The sequence below is a fragment of the Pomacea canaliculata genome, linkage group LG3 (assembly GCF_003073045.1).
Source record: "Pomacea canaliculata isolate SZHN2017 linkage group LG3, ASM307304v1, whole genome shotgun sequence".
Taxonomy (NCBI): domain Eukaryota; kingdom Metazoa; phylum Mollusca; class Gastropoda; order Architaenioglossa; family Ampullariidae; genus Pomacea; species Pomacea canaliculata.
Window position 1 is genome coordinate 3,033,448 of NC_037592.1, and position 17,123 is coordinate 3,050,570.

At 40.5% G+C, this 17,123-nt stretch overlaps 2 protein-coding genes across 3 annotated transcripts; both read right to left on the reverse strand.

Moving 5' to 3' along the window:
* Positions 1 to 140: 140 nt before the first annotated feature.
* Positions 141 to 5,335, reverse strand: LOC112559123 (protein FAM221A-like). Its single transcript, XM_025230093.1, has 8 exons — positions 5,097 to 5,335; positions 4,184 to 4,262; positions 3,420 to 3,514; positions 2,896 to 3,086; positions 2,379 to 2,591; positions 1,391 to 1,501; positions 689 to 804; positions 141 to 322 (listed from the first exon to the last, which is right to left on the reverse strand). The coding sequence occupies exons 1-8, from the start codon at positions 5,174 to 5,176 to the stop codon at positions 179 to 181; spliced, it is 1,029 nt and encodes a 342-aa protein (XP_025085878.1). The 5' UTR covers positions 5,177 to 5,335; the 3' UTR covers positions 141 to 178.
* Positions 5,336 to 6,634: 1,299 nt separating this feature from the next.
* LOC112560475 lies at positions 6,635 to 16,659 on the reverse strand. Of its 2 annotated transcripts, none has more exons than XM_025232362.1 (13): positions 16,492 to 16,659; positions 15,548 to 15,733; positions 13,699 to 13,819; positions 12,728 to 12,848; positions 11,878 to 11,995; positions 10,479 to 10,600; positions 10,060 to 10,177; positions 9,341 to 9,492; positions 9,046 to 9,106; positions 8,793 to 8,905; positions 8,372 to 8,479; positions 7,641 to 7,795; positions 6,635 to 7,138 (listed from the first exon to the last, which is right to left on the reverse strand). In XM_025232362.1, the coding sequence occupies exons 6-12, from the start codon at positions 10,594 to 10,596 to the stop codon at positions 7,776 to 7,778; spliced, it is 690 nt and encodes a 229-aa protein (XP_025088147.1). In that variant the 5' UTR covers positions 10,597 to 10,600; positions 11,878 to 11,995; positions 12,728 to 12,848; positions 13,699 to 13,819; positions 15,548 to 15,733; positions 16,492 to 16,659; the 3' UTR covers positions 6,635 to 7,138; positions 7,641 to 7,775. The 2 variants fall into 2 exon arrangements, with proteins under 2 accessions (XP_025088147.1, XP_025088146.1); XM_025232361.1 differs by having other exon boundaries at positions 8,372 to 8,518; positions 16,492 to 16,657.
* Between the last annotated feature and the right edge of the window lie 464 nt (positions 16,660 to 17,123).

The following is a 17,123-nucleotide window of genomic DNA, read 5'->3' on the forward strand; positions in this document are numbered from 1 at the left end:
ACCTCATTAACACTTTACCAAATTTTGAAACAAATTTAAAAAGATAATGTTGGTAAATTAAAAAAAAAAAAGGATAGAAATAAAAATAAGATCAAAGGATTAGGAGCTCATACACAGACCAGCACATAATTTTGCTACTTCCTCAAGTTCTGGTAAGCTGGTCAGGGCTGTCACCAAGTTATTTCTTGGAAGAAGAACCTGGTGTTTTGGAGAAGGAGCTCTTTGGTTTGGGTTCTAAAGACTTGCGATGACCAGCATGCAATGGTCCTTCAAAGCCTCTACCTATGGCTCTCTGGCTTGGGCCTGGACGCCCTGCTTTTAGCTATGGACCAAAAAGAAGAAAAAGTAACATTATTTTAACAACTTCAATCCAATCTCTGAAAGGAGCAGGCAAGGTTTTATAGGATTGTTACATGCCCATCAATGGCTGAGGTGAACATCATTCTCATTCAAACCTTGATGATACAAAATCTTATGTTCCAATTTGTCAGATTGTGTGAATCGTGTCTGGTGTGCAAAGCAAACGCAATGACATTCAGAGGACTGGATAGGGTGCGCAGAAAACCTAATGTATTATACTGACATACTGAAATATTGATCTGCTGCTACTGTCTGTCAACAAAAGCTCAACTTCAAACACCATCCTGAGTGTCTAGGGCAAGCATGTTGAAATAAGATGGAAACCTACTCGTTCCTGGTAGCGACGTTCAAAATAGTCCATGTCAGACTCCCCTGGCCGGCGCATTGCAGACACTCTCTCCTCCATGTCATCAAATACTTGATCATCAGGGTTCATGAGTTGTCCTTTAAAAAAACAATTTGGATATTTTTTTTTAGAAAAGTTAAAAAAATTCTGCACACTCTCAATATGACCCCATACTAACTTCAACATATTTCTGATTTCTATCAATTTTAGGCAACATGGTTAATTGAGGTATTAGAAATGCACTTTAGAATATTAGCATGCCCTTCTTTTTCCTTTCGGTAAAATTTATAGATGAGGGGCTAGAAGACTGGGATGTGTAGCAGTAGATGTTATAGCAAACTTTCCTCAGTCAATCCTGTTGTTGAATGTTTGCCTAACTCCATAGAAGGTTGCAAAAGGTAAAGCAGCAAGAGAGATGTACTGCCCTCACAAAATGCTGACCCCAAGAAAAGTAGGGTCTCTAACATTTCACTTCCCAATGACTGAAAGGTCACAGGACTTTTACCCCATCCACTCTAGATAACACTTACATCTGTAAGGAAGGATACTCAACCTCATTATCTTCAGCACCCTGTGGACCTTCACTAATGTTTTCACTAGTCTGTCTGACCTTTTGTCCGGTTGATTCATGTTCTGTCAGCTGAAAATCACTATATACATTTTGGTGTTAACTCAAATGCTCACCAGTCTGTCTGTGTGCCATGCTGTGAGCCTTGATGGCCTGAACGTTGGCACGCAGAAATGGGTTGTCAGATGAAGTGATTGGCTGGTTAAGGAACTCTTCACTAGGAGCACCTAGCGGCACAATCAATTGGAAAAAAGCAAATCAAACTTTTAAAATGATACTACACAGCTCTGCTGTTCAACATTACATGCCTCGATGTTTTTGCTGTCTTGAACAAGAGCTGGCAACCTGCCATCAACAAATAATTTACCTAACTTCATCTTCTCTCATGCCAAATTGTTTTGATTGCAGTAGTATAGATTACAATAAAAACATTATGCTTTATTAAAAAAAATTTACCTTCATGAATAACATAACCTCATTTACCCACTGGGGCAGTTATAGTGGCTAGTTTTATGCACAGCCTCATGAATGATGCAAGAAGAATTTAAGCTACAATAACAATTAAAACAATGAATAGATTTGATAATAACCTAAGGTCAGCAGGATAAGAACACAGATTTGATTAAGTGATTTTAGCATCTCACTCTAACTAAAGTGCATCTCTATAGGTAATGTGTGAACAATACAATACAACTTTATTCAATTCAAAAAGTGCTCCTACTAGATAATACATAAACATGTTGAAATAATTTCTCTCTCTCTCTCTCACACACACACACATTACCAGCAACAATAGATACAGTTAGTGACCTCAGATCACCTCAGGCTAGGACAAGATGACGGCCAGTAGAGTTTATCAAGTAAATGGCACGTGGAATGAATGAATTGTGGAGATGATTGGTTCTGCATACGGGCATCATGTACTTACTGCCAGACCACAAGATCGAGTGAGAACTCACATGCCAACACATGATCAGAGATAGAGAGGAAGTGGGATGCCTTCCTAAGGATTTGCTGATGACAAATATCTGTAGACAAAAGTCTGCAGCCAATATATGATGCTAGACAATTAAATAATTATTAAAATATTGTAAACAGTGAGACCTTTGCCACTGGGGTCCAGGCGCATGTAGCCCTCAGCTAAGGAGGAGAAGCCTGTGATGCCACCCATTGCTGCGTAGGGTGTGGCCTGACCCACTGGGTGACCCCGCGCCTCGCGCTCCTCGGCTGTTTCGATTATCATCGTGTGGTCCATGTGTCCAGACCCACAGGCACAGGTGAAAGAGCTCCTAAACCCAGTGCATTTTGTGCATCCAGCTGCCAGGAAACAAAAGACTGGTTTATTTATTGTTTCACAAAATTTAACAACTGAATAAATTTTACCTGTTGGTGCAAGAAAGCATCAATAGACAACTACTTTTCTGGGAGTCAGATTTTAAATTAGACTAATTAGTTTTTTAAAAGGGCTCTAAATCTGGTAATGGATCAGTTGCCAAAGTGATCGAAAAATTCTTCACACTGTTTTTATTTGTGGATCAATCAGCTGATTGATCAACTGATCCCTCACTCACTCCAAATGCAAAATAATAGGAGAAAAATGTCTAATACATATAACCCAAACCTTTCTTGCAAACATATGGAGCTTTCTCAAGATGGTCATCAGCAAAGTGTTTGCAAGTGCAGCGAATGGGTTGGCTTCCATTCAGTGGAATGTAATGATATGATACACAGCGGCAGCCTTGGACCTGGCAAGGGAGCAGAATAGGGCGCTCGCTTGGTATCTCCTCAAAGTCTGTTTTGTGTTGTTTGTATCTAAAAAATATGGACTGCATATTTTAAAGTATTCCTCCAGAAAATTGTGCATGGTTGGCACTTTACTTTTAAGGAATATGCAATATGTTCTCTTTTCCTGCAGATTAGAGAAAAGTAAAAATGTTTTCTGTGATTGATGAAGTGTGTATGATTTCCTTTTTTGATTAGGGTAAACAAAATAATGAATTTTAACACAGCTAGTTGACCACAATTATCTGAAAGGTTTTGCTTTTCAATAGATCTTAATCTCACATAATGTGAGTTTGTAATTGTTTCATGTTATTTATTCTACCTCCTCAAGACTGGTAGAATATAAATCTTGCCATAATCTACCTGTGTCGGCAAAAACAAGGTGTTTCTGGGCCAATCAATTTGCAGTCCATTCCAGTGGGGGATGAATAGCTTACATACAGTCGGTTTTTTATGCGCTGTCAATACACATGAATTTTATCACATATAATTCTGCTCCATTTAAAAAAATATCATTACTTTCATGAATAATAATGAAGCCCTAATGGTATATAATAAATTAATGAGGACATTGACAGACATTTCACAGTATTTCTTTTCCATGATTTCATAGGCCAAAAATGCAGAGGATTCAAGAAATGTTTATCCCTGATGTTATAAAAATAATTTGTCAGTAGAAGAACAACAGTAACATTGTTAATGACTGCATTTGTAAAGTACATTCCACACTTTACAGTGGGTTCATTAGGCTTTAAAAGAACAGATGACAGTAAAATACATGTGAGGGTTGATCCACTGAACACTACTCTCAGATAACTACAAATGTTGTCAAGTTGTCAATAACAGTCACAAGGAAAAACTAATGCTGTACACACACTAACACTGACAATGTCTGTAACATATCAGTTAATGTAATATTTGAAAAGATCATTTACACTAAATGAATCAAGGTGGAATATATGAAATTAGATAAATAAATACATTTCATCCAAAGAAACAAACATATTTTTATGATGTAAATAAAGTTCTTTCAAATATCCTAAAAGCTCTCAGAAGAAAACAGGTTAGGGGTAGATACAGAACATAAAAAAATGAATTTTTGTGCAAGTGAGACAATTTATACATACCATTGGAATAACTTTTTTTTTATATGCCTCATATTGTTGTGGAGACATTAGCACACCACCATCATCTTCACCAACAATTCTGGAAGGGAATATGTTATTGTTGTAATAACTTTATGTTAATACCTTGTTAATGTTAATACCTTATCCACCTATAATTGTTATTAACAAGGTTATAATTTAAACAGTTTATATAATTATTCCAACAGATTAAAAACACATTTTCTCTGCTGAACTCTTAGATAATAAAGGCAATCGATATGGTACTCAATAAACTTATAACAAGATTTTGAAACAAAGTGTATTACCATAGCTTACTCAATGCCTGAAGTTAATGTCAAATGAATGATCAAGTTGTCAACTGCATTCATAAACAACAATGTAGAACAAAAATCAAACTAAAAGTTTATTTAAAGCATGCGGCCTGTATGTTAGAACACCAAGTGCAGTAGAATAAGAAAGAACAAGAAGACATGTAACAAAACACATACACATAAAGTCATCAAACTGAATAAACAATGAACATGAAAACCTGATTGGGAATAGGGCGGGGGGAAATCTGACAGTTACAAGAGAATTAATTAAGCTGGTGAAAGTATATAAATCACGGAAAATTTGTTTAGCATACAAAGCACTCATTCCATTTACTTCTCTTGGCACAAAACAGCACGTGATTAAGTTAAGGAAAAAAGATTTTAAGAAGAGATAAACATTCATCCACCTTCCACCCTACCATAAACACAATTGTTCTATTTAATCTGAATTGTAGGGTGAGGGGCATTTTGTTAAGGATATATGGAAATCACGGCAAATCAAAAGTATGTACTATAACGCGCGTGACTGAGTGTAAATGAGTTAATGAGAAGACATACTTAGCAAACTCGATCGTGTGTGTGGATAGACTCGCATCACATACCTGCGGTATTCCAAATATGCGTCAACAGACGCAGCAGCAGATCCATCAAATTTAAGGTGAAACTGACGCGGGTCAGACATGTTGTTTATTAAGTAACACTTCAAGTAGTTTTTAAACAAGTTAAACTGACAGTGAAGCGGCTCGTGTGTTGAAATCGACCTCTAAGTTATACTTGTTGTAGATTTTATGAGAGCGTCGCCATACTGTTTACATTAACAACAGTTGATAGCAAGAAAAGTGTAGTTTGTACTTTCTTCACAGAAGATTCGCCAGGGGAAGCTACTGCTTAGTCTCGCGCTGCTCTAGCGTATGCACGGTCCGTTAGCACATTTCAAAAAAAAAAAAAAAGCTTTTACTGAATGCTGTCGATATAATAAAGTAATCGGGATGTGGAGGTTATAAATGATACGCGTTTTCCGTTAATAGTCAGTACATTACATGGATATTTGGCAGCAGATATTCTTTCCCTCACAAAGCTTTTACAAAGCGGATAACCATATATATATAATCCTTCAATTCTGGCGTTTGAAGTATAGTTCCTTTTTAAATATTTATTTTCTGCTCGTGAAATCTCCCCTGCAGTGTGTGTGAGAGAGAGAGAGAGGGGGGGGGGTATGATTGACTGAATGGATACAAAAGGCGGGAGTTCCGTAACCTTTTGGTTGTTGGGGAGTGAGCTGTTCGATCGTTTCTTACTTTTCTAGGAGTCAGATTTTATTTGTAAGGATATATATATATGTTAGTTTTCTCTTCTTCTTACCCTCACGCTGTTGTACTCGTGTCTAGTTGTTCTCGCTTTGTGTATGGATCCTTGTAGACACTGCTGTATACTTATGTGACATACAATGAGTGAAATGACGTCCCTATAAAATTGGGAAGATGTGACCAGAGGAATATTTTCTCACCTGTAGATGTTCTCTTTCACGTCCACACACATTGTCACACTTACCTGTGTGAATTTACAAGCTAACAAACACAAATTCACATTTCAAAAAATTAATTTATTTACAAGATAATAGGTTTATCAATTCAAAAATAATCCATTTCTTCATCATATCTTCGCTCTTCAAGCCCGTCCTGTCTCCGGCTCTACACTGTCAACACCTCAGCGCGTGTTTGGAATTTGACACTTGAGGTTTATTTTTATTTTCTGACTATGGCACTTGTATGTAAACTATGTCATGATTTTTAAAATCTCCTACAGCTCTTGCCCTGCAGTTTTTTCCTTTGAGACTCAGAAATAAAACAAAAACCAAGATTAATTGTGTTCACAGACTAAAGGCACAGCATATGTCAAAGCTAGTTCCAGCTGCCAAGAAAGACAGGAATGAAAACCCAACAGATAATCGGATGAGTAATGGTAAATCGTTAACTTGTCTCCTACTGTATACAGTGTAACTATTGTGAATGCAGGCTGATGTGTCATTATATCTTTCTGTTGGAACTATCAAGTTCGTGAGCAGTACATTTTTTTGGCAAAAGTCCGTTAGGAGACATGTCAACTGTGCATATCACGGCCCTATCTATCTATATATATATTTTTTGCACACATAAAAAACGTTTTTGTAGTGTACACTTCTGGGTGTTACGAATAATACACACTTGTTTCATCTACACAGACTTAGCACCATGCACAACAACGTGCATTACTTTCGTTCATTTACATACAACAAACACTGTTCTTAAAAAACTACACACATTTACGCACAAAAAACCTCATTTCTCTCTGCACAAGACTGCAAGGCTAGGACAATGGACAGACCCATCATGAGATACCCTCCTCCCGAAGCAACTTTTCCTGTCTTGTGCAGGTCTTTGACAGTTCCAGTCGCAGCTAAGCGGAGTTAACGAAGAACACTTGTTGTAGATTTTCTGGAACAGGCGACTGCAACTGATGACTTTCTAGTAGAGTTGGTTCCTGCTGGCAGTATGACACACCATCAACAACCTGTCACTGACCGCCGTGGAAGGCAGCGGTACACAGAAGGACGCTGGACACAAGGATGCCGCCAGACTAAGAAGCGAATATTGTGGATGGTTTCCTGAAAGACACAAGACAAACGTGTTGAATTTCTCTGGGCTGTGAACGGATCCCACGAATATGTTCTAAGAGTCGTGGCTATTGTCTTAAAAGTTCTGTTGAGGGGTACGAGAGCGGATATTGGTATTTAGTGGAAGGCTTGCAGACTTTCAGATGAAGACAGAAGCTGCAGAAAGCAAGACAAATGGCGAGAAATGGAATGTGTAGGGTAACAGGTGTGTGAGACAGTGAGCAAGAGAGAAAAGCGGAAGGGAACGAACAAGGGAGAGAATTATGCTAAATGTGTGTATGTGCCAGTGGATGCAATATGTTCCGAGAAAGGAGTGTAGAGATGAAAAAAGCTGAACATCATGATGGAAATGCAAAAACCTATGAATCTTCTTCTATGTTCGATTTTTTTAATATTAAATGAACGCTAGCCGCAATCAAGAAAATGATCGATTGCAACAACAAATGTTTTGTCCATCCACAACCAACGGTGGGAATGATTGTTTTCTTTATACCTCGATTCTGTGCTACAGCACTCGACTGCACGCTCTCTCGACACACTTGTTCAATCGCCCTGCGCCTGGTCTGCAGTGTAGCGGCTGCTGCAGCATCCCCTGGCTGACACAGTCTGGTGGAGTCTGTCAAACAACCTACAAAGCTGTCCACACGTCTGGCAGAGACAGAGAGAAAGGAAGAATACGATTATTTGAAAGATTATTTATACGCCTTCATTACTGTTGCACTACAACAGTGTTGTCCACGTGTGACATCAAGAAAGCGAAAATATGAATGTTTCTTGGTTAAACTTGAAGCTCACTCATCATCATCATGGAATGGCAAAATGTACAGTAACTGTATAAAGTATACTTCAACTACATTAATGTCAAAATAACATACAATACTTTGCATTATTAATAAAAAGACTATGATAATAGTTAACCGTGTTGATACTATGGGTCAGTGAAGCATTATACCAACTGGGAGAGGGCGCAAAGGTAAGGATAGACGCATCAGTACACCGGCATCAAGCATCCTTTTGTTTCATGTACAGCAGAAATCTCACAATAGAAAATGGCGGCGATCCTAAAGTCTATTGTTATGCACACTTCTAGCTTTGCTTGTTATTTCGTGACTCCATGCTCTATCTCCTCTGAATGCCGGAACTTATTAACAAATGCACAATAAAGCTGGGTAAAAATGTGAACAATCAGTACAGTAAGCAAGTGAATTACATGTATTGACTTACTCGCACAAGGGATCATGTAGTGGTCTCTGTCCGACATGGTTGTTCCCGAAGGCTCATTGGATACAGAGGCATTCCACAGAATCAAGTTCTGGAGGCAGGTTCTGTGTGCTGTACAGTTTTCGAAGACTTTCTCGTAAGAGACAATATCTGTGACACACACACACCGTTTAAACGAATATACAAATGCTGTCTACTTCAGGTATCCGTTCAAAGCCATCTATTAGTCCATTAGGAATTAAACAATAGGGGATAGATTCAATATCCTATACAGAGAACTGGTTGTTCTTATCAACACGAGATAAAGAAAAGAAATGGGGATGAGAAGATCGAGGAGGTAGAAAAAAAATAGGGTGTCAACCCTGGGGAAAAAAAGCGTACTAGGCTTAAGAATCAAAGGGAAGTAACGCTTTTCCCGACTCACCTCTGCAGGCGGCAAGAGTTTCCTCCCTCAGAAGTTCGAGCGTTCGCTGGTTCTGCCCAACACCGCAGTCATATTCCGTTTTCTGAAGGCAGTCAAGCGTGTCGCCAAGACCACTAAAGACAAATAACCAACTGTCGGCTGTCTTTTCTACTCTTCAAATCTTTTGATGCATAGCAGTTTAGAATAATACAAAAGAGAAACTACTAAATTATTTTGTGTCTCAGAGGTTTTAGGGTGAACGAAAGACACCTACCTGCACTGCGTGTCGTTTGCTTGAAGACACTCCGCTAGCTGAGGACAGCGGAGAAAAATTCCTGCGGAATATACAAGTGACATAAGGGATAGATTGGGGGATAATTCGTCAATCAACAGCCTGTCATCCTGCGTGTGTGTACAGAGAGTTTATTTGCATGTCTTTGCATTTACAGGCATGTCCTCGTGCTTATCTAAACGTCCGTGTGTTTAATTCCATATCTGAATGTTTATTTACATGCTTATGGATTACCTGCATGTCTATTTTTTTTCTAAATCTGTGTTTATCTGCTTGCCTTCGTGTTCGTGTGTCGGCTTCTCTGTCGTTGTAGAACAGTTGTCCTGCTCTGCCTGGCGGATGACATCCAATACACGAGCTACATCAGGATGGCGCCAACAGCTTTCATCAACATTCACGTCAATGCATCGTCGGACAGCGGTGTAATATCTGCAAGAACGGAAACTTTGTCAGAACAGTCTACTATCGAGGTCCCATATGTCTCACATCTAACTGTCGAGATTGCACTGTCTGCAGGTCTGTTACCCATCACCCTTTTTGTATATCATGTACACAGACAACTGCAGAAGTAATGATGACTATATCATTAAGTTATCAGATGATACCACATTGTTATTCTGTTGCAGGGGCATTTTGTTGAGCTCGGGTAAAGTTTAGGAATGCTTGTATGTTGAAGTAACAGACACTTAAAATAGTTTATACCGTCTGTAGTCCAGCTTAATCAAATGATTAACTAGGTGCGTGTGCTCATGGGTGTGTCATGTTGTATGTTACATCTGCTCTTACTACTGCGTGGTTTTATGATTTCTATTACTTGTCTCATCCCTGTCTGGTAACTAGCATTTTTTGGTAACATTTGTGACTTAACACAAACGTCTGAACACACTTTGTCTAATCAGATCAGTTTGTTTAACTGTCACTTAAACAGGTTTTGTGTGAAGTCTGAGAAAGCTGTCTGTGTACACACGTAGTCACCAGGTCACCGGATGTACTCACTGGCAAAGCTTTGCGCGGTCTGCTCCATCAACATGACTCGCCACTTGACCGATTAACCTACCGGAAGATTCGTTCCTGATGTGCTGGCATCTCCTTAATTTAGCTTGGCATATCATTTCTGTACAATAAAGAAAGAGCGGATAGATTATAAGGCACAGCTCCGTGAAGGTTCCCGACCGAACATCATTCTGTAAGGAAATAAATTCCAGGTCCCGTCAGACCTCCTCCTCCTCCTCCTTCTCCTCCTCCTCCTCCTCCTCCTCGTCGTCATCATCATCATCATCATCTATTTCCAAGGATTTTATAAGCATCATAAAACCTTTACAAGGGGCATAACTCTTTGAATATCTGAACAAAAGCTCATAGACAAGATGATGTTCAAGTTAAAAAAATACTTTTTTCTCGAAAGAGAAACCAACCTTGACTGCATAAATTCTGCTGAAGTTTTGTGAGCTCCGCGAGAGAATCATTCACCCTCGCAAACTGCAGACAGTTGCTGGCCAAACCCTCCAAGCACTGTCCTGTAGAAGTTTTCATGGCCCTTTAAAGAAGGTCTTTAAAGTTAGAAGGTTTAAAAATTTAGACTTGTACAAAAATAAAATAAATAAGAGGATTATATATGCGAATGCACGGGGATGATAGGGCTACCTAGGTCACTAAAAGGATGACATATGTCACTTCTTTGCCTCTATCAAGAGCAGTGAGGTCTACAGACAGAACGATGAATAACCTGGTGAATCCCATTATTCTGACTGCCACTAGGATCAATAATCCGTTACTTTTTTCAATCGAGTTGAGCAATGCATTCACATATGATCGATTATATTTTTACATGTTATGATCAGCCCAGGCTTATTCTCAAACCCTGACCCTAATCTTAACCCAAAAAGTTACTCAAACCCAAACCCTAACATTAACTAATCCAAATCCAAACCTAAGCCCTGGCGCTAGCTTATGTAGTCAACCTAGATGTGCACTTCTCTAACAATCAAAGAAAGAAACAAAGAAACAAATACGAACGATATCAAGAGCAAAGAAACAAAACAAGAAACTTAACTGACTTGTATTTAAAAAAACAAGAAACTGATAAAAATCAAATCTATGACACTAAAGGACACCGTGATATAGTGGCGCCACCTAAGTAGAGCAAGAGTTAAGGCACATAATTCTCTAGTTATCACTAAGTCGTTCAACTCGATAACAAAAATAAAGAAGTAGTCCCGTGTTCTTTCAATCGGTGGGCCGAGAAGTGTTCGAGATCTCACTTATCTCGAGGACAGATGTTCGTAAGGGCAGTGACCCTCTCTTGTGCCTGGCTGTGTCCTCGTGCCCACCCTTGTAACCATTTTGGTGCTGACCCCACAGCGGGGTTATGTAACCAACTAAGTGGGAAAAATATATTGGCCAAGGGAGGGTGACTAATGATCGTAAGCCAGTTATTCTCGATAGCAGGATACAGGATAACCTCCAGAAGAGGTTACTGAAGCAGGAATGACAACGATTTCCAGAACTTATCAACTCAACCATGTGCTAGGATCATGGGTATAGATGCTGACAGGAGGATCATGGGTATAGACGCTGACAGGAGGATCATGGGTATAGACGCTGACAGGAGGATCATGGGTATAGACGCTGACAGGAGGATCATGGGTATAGAAGCTGACAGGAGGATCATGGGTATAGACGCTGACAGGAGGATCATGGGTATAGACGCTGACAGGAGGATCATGGGTATAGACGCTGACAGGAGGATCATGGGTAAAGAGGCTGACAGGAGGATCATGGGTATAGACGCTGACAGGAAGACTAGCTCCGTACCAACAAGCTTGCTGGATGTTCTCCGGGACTGGAATGGATTCATTCTGTGCTTGTTTAATGGCCTCTACAGTCGTGTTCTTTGGCTGACATGTCCACAGCTGCCGCTGACAATGCTCTTCTGAAAACAATATAATGGCTGTTATTAAAAAACTTCTCTTCCCATTGAAGGATAAGTTCTTGTTTTTCTAAATTAGGGGAAGCTCTATCTTTATGTGTGTGTGTGTGCACAGACATGCATCCAAGCGTGTGTCCAATTGTCACATGCGTACGTCTGTGTAAAATCCAAGCATCGAATAAAACACAGAGTTCGACAAATGCAGCCATCTGAAAAACTGCATTTAAATAGCAGACGATTCGAAAGGTGAGGAAAATGCAGAGCAGTATAGATGATCACATCTTCATTTTCTGCTCTGGAAGACAGACCACTCATGTAGCACTGGACGCGGTTTGTATCAGAGCATCCTCCTCTCCGACATGCCAACAAACATCTGATGTCTGAACATGAGCAGTACTCATCTTTACAGTCAATGTCTACATGTAACTCATGGTCCCACGGCTCGGGTGTTCTCCATGTACACCATTTTATTGCCACAACTCGCAGATTCCTGACTCAGAAGCCGCTGATGCTCGAGAAAGGTTTGTCAATATTACTTTCAAACACAGAGCTAGAAAACATGTTTGATGTTGCCGATGAACATTGGGGAACAATTCTCAGACGACGCCGAAGTACTGACAATTACTAGAGTGTGAGTTACTGAAAGTTGTGATCAGCATTGTTCACAAACATTACTAGGTGGGAGTTGCTAAATAGAACTAACATGTTTACACACTTGACCAGGTGTGAGTTTACCTGGGCCGCACAGTGACCGGTACGTGTCCTTGCTCCTGTTTAAAAATAATGTCACGGCTGAACTCCAGGACAGTGAGTGACAAAATATTCCTCGCAGTCCGACAGCAACTGTTGGAAGGCACTGTGACAGAAACAAAATAAAGTTTGAAAGGCCAGTGTTATTTTCAGGGTAAACAGACTTTTACAAATAATTATACTAGCTTTATGGCTTTAACAATAGTAGGTAAATAGTGTTCTGAGTGTTCTGTCAAAATTTTTTAAATTTAGGACTTTCAAAATTCCCTTTGAACCCTCTATTAGTAGTTATCTCTCTTTGAACCCTGTATCAGTTATCTCTCTTTGAACCCTCTATCAGTTATCTCTTTTTACAGTTCATCATCCAACTGTGTTTCGGCAGTTGTATGTCAATTTTTTTAAACATTGAACTTTACAAGTTAGATGTCCAAATATACAAAACGAAATTAGGCTTAATGGCTTTAAAGACAGAAATCCGGTTTCTGTAACCTTGGAGAAGTAATAGAAATGAACAGAAATTAGTTAAATGATGAGTAGGCCTGTTACACTAACAGTTGCATTGTATAGTCATTAACTGTCAGCAAAACTTTAATTATTAGCACTATCTTCGACAAATTATTTCATTTTAAATGTGGTTTATTTTTCCTGAAATCTTTTATCCTTGAGAAAGTGAATAGCCTCTCTGTCAACTCAAAGTTTATGAATTGAGAGATTTCATTCAATGTTTGCTTTTGATATAAAACATCAATGTGATAGGTGTTATGTGATCAATATTTTGACGACCTACTCACAAAGGTGTGAGTTTGTACATCTTTGATTGTGAAGCACAGTGTGTGCAGGATGTGGCTTGCTTCTGGAAATAACAAGACAGCCGTCACCTCTGATGTGGCTAAAGCAAGGAAAGTTCAGATGAGAGGAAACAAATGTTGATGAGAAGGACAGGTGTGTGGTCAGACCTGCACGCCTTGAAGATGTTTGTGATGTTGACGGGGTCGCTGTTTATGACATTTCTGACCTCGTCGCCATGGTTCTTCACATCTGTCCTGCACGTAGACTGGCGAATCTCACACAGGTCATCTGTACATCACAAAGGTCAAAGATAAGAACAGTTTGAACAGCATTGCCAATCTATGTTCTAAGGTAAGTGGTTTCAGGCAGAGGGATGTAGCTTCCCTCAATCAGGATGAGAAAATTGTTTTAATGAGTTCAGGTATACGGTACGCCATGACTGTATACACAAGTAACAGGCATTTGAAATCACTTGTTGCCTTTAGCAGTCCAGCTGCTAAACTAGAAATGGATTGTGGTGTGTGTGAGTATGTAGGTGTGCCTTCAGAATAGTCTAGATGTAAGATTGCTTTTTATTTTAAGTTTTCTACGATGCACATCCTTATCCTTTATCTTGTCATCGTCGTTGTCTTGTAACTAGAACTCGCTTTGTTTATTTTTGTATCTGAGAACACTTCCCGAGTATTATTGTCTACTGGGATTAATAAAGTTGGTTCTTGTGTCACTGTCATGGTCATGATCACTGTCACTGTCATTGTTACTCTCAAAATCAACCCGCACTCTCGTGAAAAGGTCACAAAGCTACACGCATGCGCGTGACGTCACCAGGGAATTTGACTCACATCCGTTTCGCACGAGAACAACGCGCAAGGGTGTGCCCATGGCAACGACAGTGTGATGCTGGAGCTTCAAGTCCTCCAATGCTTTGTTACTTACAGTCAGACACATAGTCCTTATGTGTTACAGTCACTCATAGTCCTTCAGTGTTACTTACTGTCACTCATAGTCCTAGCGTGTTACACTGTCATTCATGTTCATTACATGTTACTTGTGTGTGAGGAATCATTGCTATACTTAGTTCCAAAGTCACGCCTTCTTTCAATACAATGATATTTTGTTACTATCGAGGATTGTGGCACGCAGGCGACATATTTCTGTGCTCACTGCCCATCCCGCATCCTCAGGATACAATGAGAAAACCAATCGCCACTTACAGGGCAAGTAACACTAAACAACATTTTGAAACTCATTAGCAGTAAAGCTGGCATCACACTCTTCTGTTAATTCAACTGTAATCGACTTGCCGAGCTATATTAGTTTATGGTAGTTCAGGTAGCGAGGTTGGGACCCACCAAGGTGGTGACTGCAACATGAAGGAAATCGTCAGGTGGTCTCTGTAGGAGACTCGGAGGGATCCCTCGAAAGACTTTGTTTCGAACGCCTGTACCCGTCACTCAGCAGGTTGGGGACAACTAGGGACTGACTATCAGTTCTTCAACCAACAAGCGTGAGGTAGTTTTGGATTATCTTCAACATAACTTTGCTCGGACGATCAGTCTGTTTGTCATTCGATAGTTCTGACGCTGCTTGAGGTTCCATTTCTTTGAGAGGCGATGACCAGCGATTGATTTCGTCCCCGAGGCCACTGCTTGGTTGTCCAGATTGTCGATAGAGGCTGAAGTGGAGATGAGCCTGCCTGAGATCATGGAGCAGCGGAAGACCACCCCCACCACCTCTTCACGTACGAGGAATCCCACGCCACCCACCCTTTCACCCCACAGACTCCGGATCCTCCCATTAAATGTCTTTTTGTGGAGTTCTTGATGAAGCATAAGAGCTCGATACCCAGTGAGGAAATGTTCTTTACAAGTTTATCTGTGAAGTTTTATCTGCTCCACCCCACTGTGGACGATCTCTCGATGGAAGTAGACACCATCTTCGCTAAAGAAGGTTACATCATGATAATATTCGACTTTTAAAACAGGCTTTAGAAGTAGAAGAGAGCGGACTACGTACCAGGGCAATGCCCCATCACACACACTTGATGTTCCTGTGTCTCCGTTCTGCCGGAAGTCGTAACTACGTCCGATTCCGAGTGCTTCCACTGGCGCATGCGCGTGTGAGTTCCGTAGCCGCACGTGACAGAACAACTGGAAAGCGACTCCCAGGGCCCCCACTCGCCTCCACGTGCGTGGGTAGAGACTGGAGGACAGAAGCAGAACACACATTAAACCGTGAATGAAACACTGACAGGATTATTTTCTTATCTTGGCTTCCTGTACTCAACATGGATAGAGAGACATTTATCACGTAGATGCACACATCCTGCAGTAGACACCACCTTAGCTGCTCAGTCAGAAGCACACTCATGCATGAAGTATTAACTAACACAATAAAGCCGTTGTAGAAGTATTTAAAGCTCAACGACCGTTACAACCGTTACAAGAGTGAACACTAGATGAGAGATGATGTATTTGCAACCGAAATACCGGAGCAGGTCAAGGGGTCAAGAGGTCACAGGATAGACAACAAGGTATTCATTAAGTGAAGACAAGCTGCTGCTTAGGTTTCGAACCAATGTCTGGTTGTTTGAAATATTACTTAAAGTGAATTTGTTATGAATAAAATACATTGTTGTCTCTTCTACTCTGCTACTTGTCGTGTGAAGACAAACTAAACTAGTTTATTTATGGCGATATAAAATTTAACCCAAACTAAGATAAACAACAAGAGACAGAACTGATCTGTGTGTGGGATTAGCACTGTCACAGGAAGATTTGCAATTCTACACGAAATAAATAAATAAATAAATAAAATTTTACAATTCTACACAAAGTATTCACAATGCTTTATAAATGATTGTGTCTACAGGTTAGCAATGATGCATAACAACTGTACATAAAATGTTTATAAGTGTTCACATCACAGTGTGAAGTGTTCATGGTGTTCACAATACCCACACATCAGAAGCGCTGCGGTGAAGATGAAGATGAAGCAGAATGTTGTATCCATAACAACCACTGGAGAGGCTGCGGCTGCTGTCACCAAGTCTCCATCCTCCAGGCCAGTGTCCCGCGGCTGTCTGTCTGTCTGTCGGACCGGCCACAGTCCACAGCGCCGCCTACTCACCCGCCACTTCCGCTGCGGCAACGCTGCACACTGAGCTTTGTTCATGCTGTGTGTCTGTGGTTGTGTGTGTGTGAGTGTGAGTGTGTGAGTGTGTGTGAGTGTGGGTGTGTGTGTGAGTGTGGGGGAGACACTGGGGGAGTGTAAGTGTGTATGTACCTACACGTGCGAGTGTGTGTGAATGTAAGTGTGCAGGCACCTACACGTGCGTGTGTGTGTGTGTCCAGGAGCACTCGTGGGCGAGCTTGTTGTGACTGTAGTGTACTGGCTTTGTACTTGTTTGACATGTAGGTGTGTGCAGCAGTGAAGTGTTGATACACTTGGCCACGTGTGGAAGTGTTTTTCCCATGTTGCTGCCCACACTTACACGTGCGTGCCTGATGTATGAACACCCCATACGTCTGTCGGTGTGTTCGCCTGCCTGTATGTGTGTACACCTCGGTCTGACTGGGTATACGAGTACTTT

What these genes read in the sequence shown, in the direction of transcription:
- LOC112559123 (XM_025230093.1), bottom strand. Translation starts at nt 5,176, where the DNA reads ATGTCTGACCCGCGTCAGTTTCACCTTAAATTTGATGGATCTGCTGCT. An exon ending in CATGGCACACAGACAGACTG is followed by an intron (nt 805 to 1,390) that starts GTGAGCATTTGA and finishes GTTTTTTTAAAG; the next exon opens with GACAACTCATGAACCCTGAT. An exon ending in AACGTCGCTACCAGGAACGA is followed by an intron (nt 323 to 688) that starts GTAGGTTTCCAT and finishes TTTGGTCCATAG; the next exon opens with CTAAAAGCAGGGCGTCCAGG.
- LOC112560475 (XM_025232361.1), bottom strand. Translation starts at nt 10,596, where the DNA reads ATGAAAACTTCTACAGGACAGTGCTTGGAGGGTTTGGCCAGCAACTGT. An exon ending in GCCGACACACGAACACGAAG is followed by an intron (nt 9,107 to 9,340) that starts GCAAGCAGATAA and finishes TATATTCCGCAG; the next exon opens with GAATTTTTCTCCGCTGTCCT. An exon ending in GCAAACGACACGCAGTGCAG is followed by an intron (nt 8,906 to 9,045) that starts GTAGGTGTCTTT and finishes ATTTGTCTTTAG; the next exon opens with TGGTCTTGGCGACACGCTTG.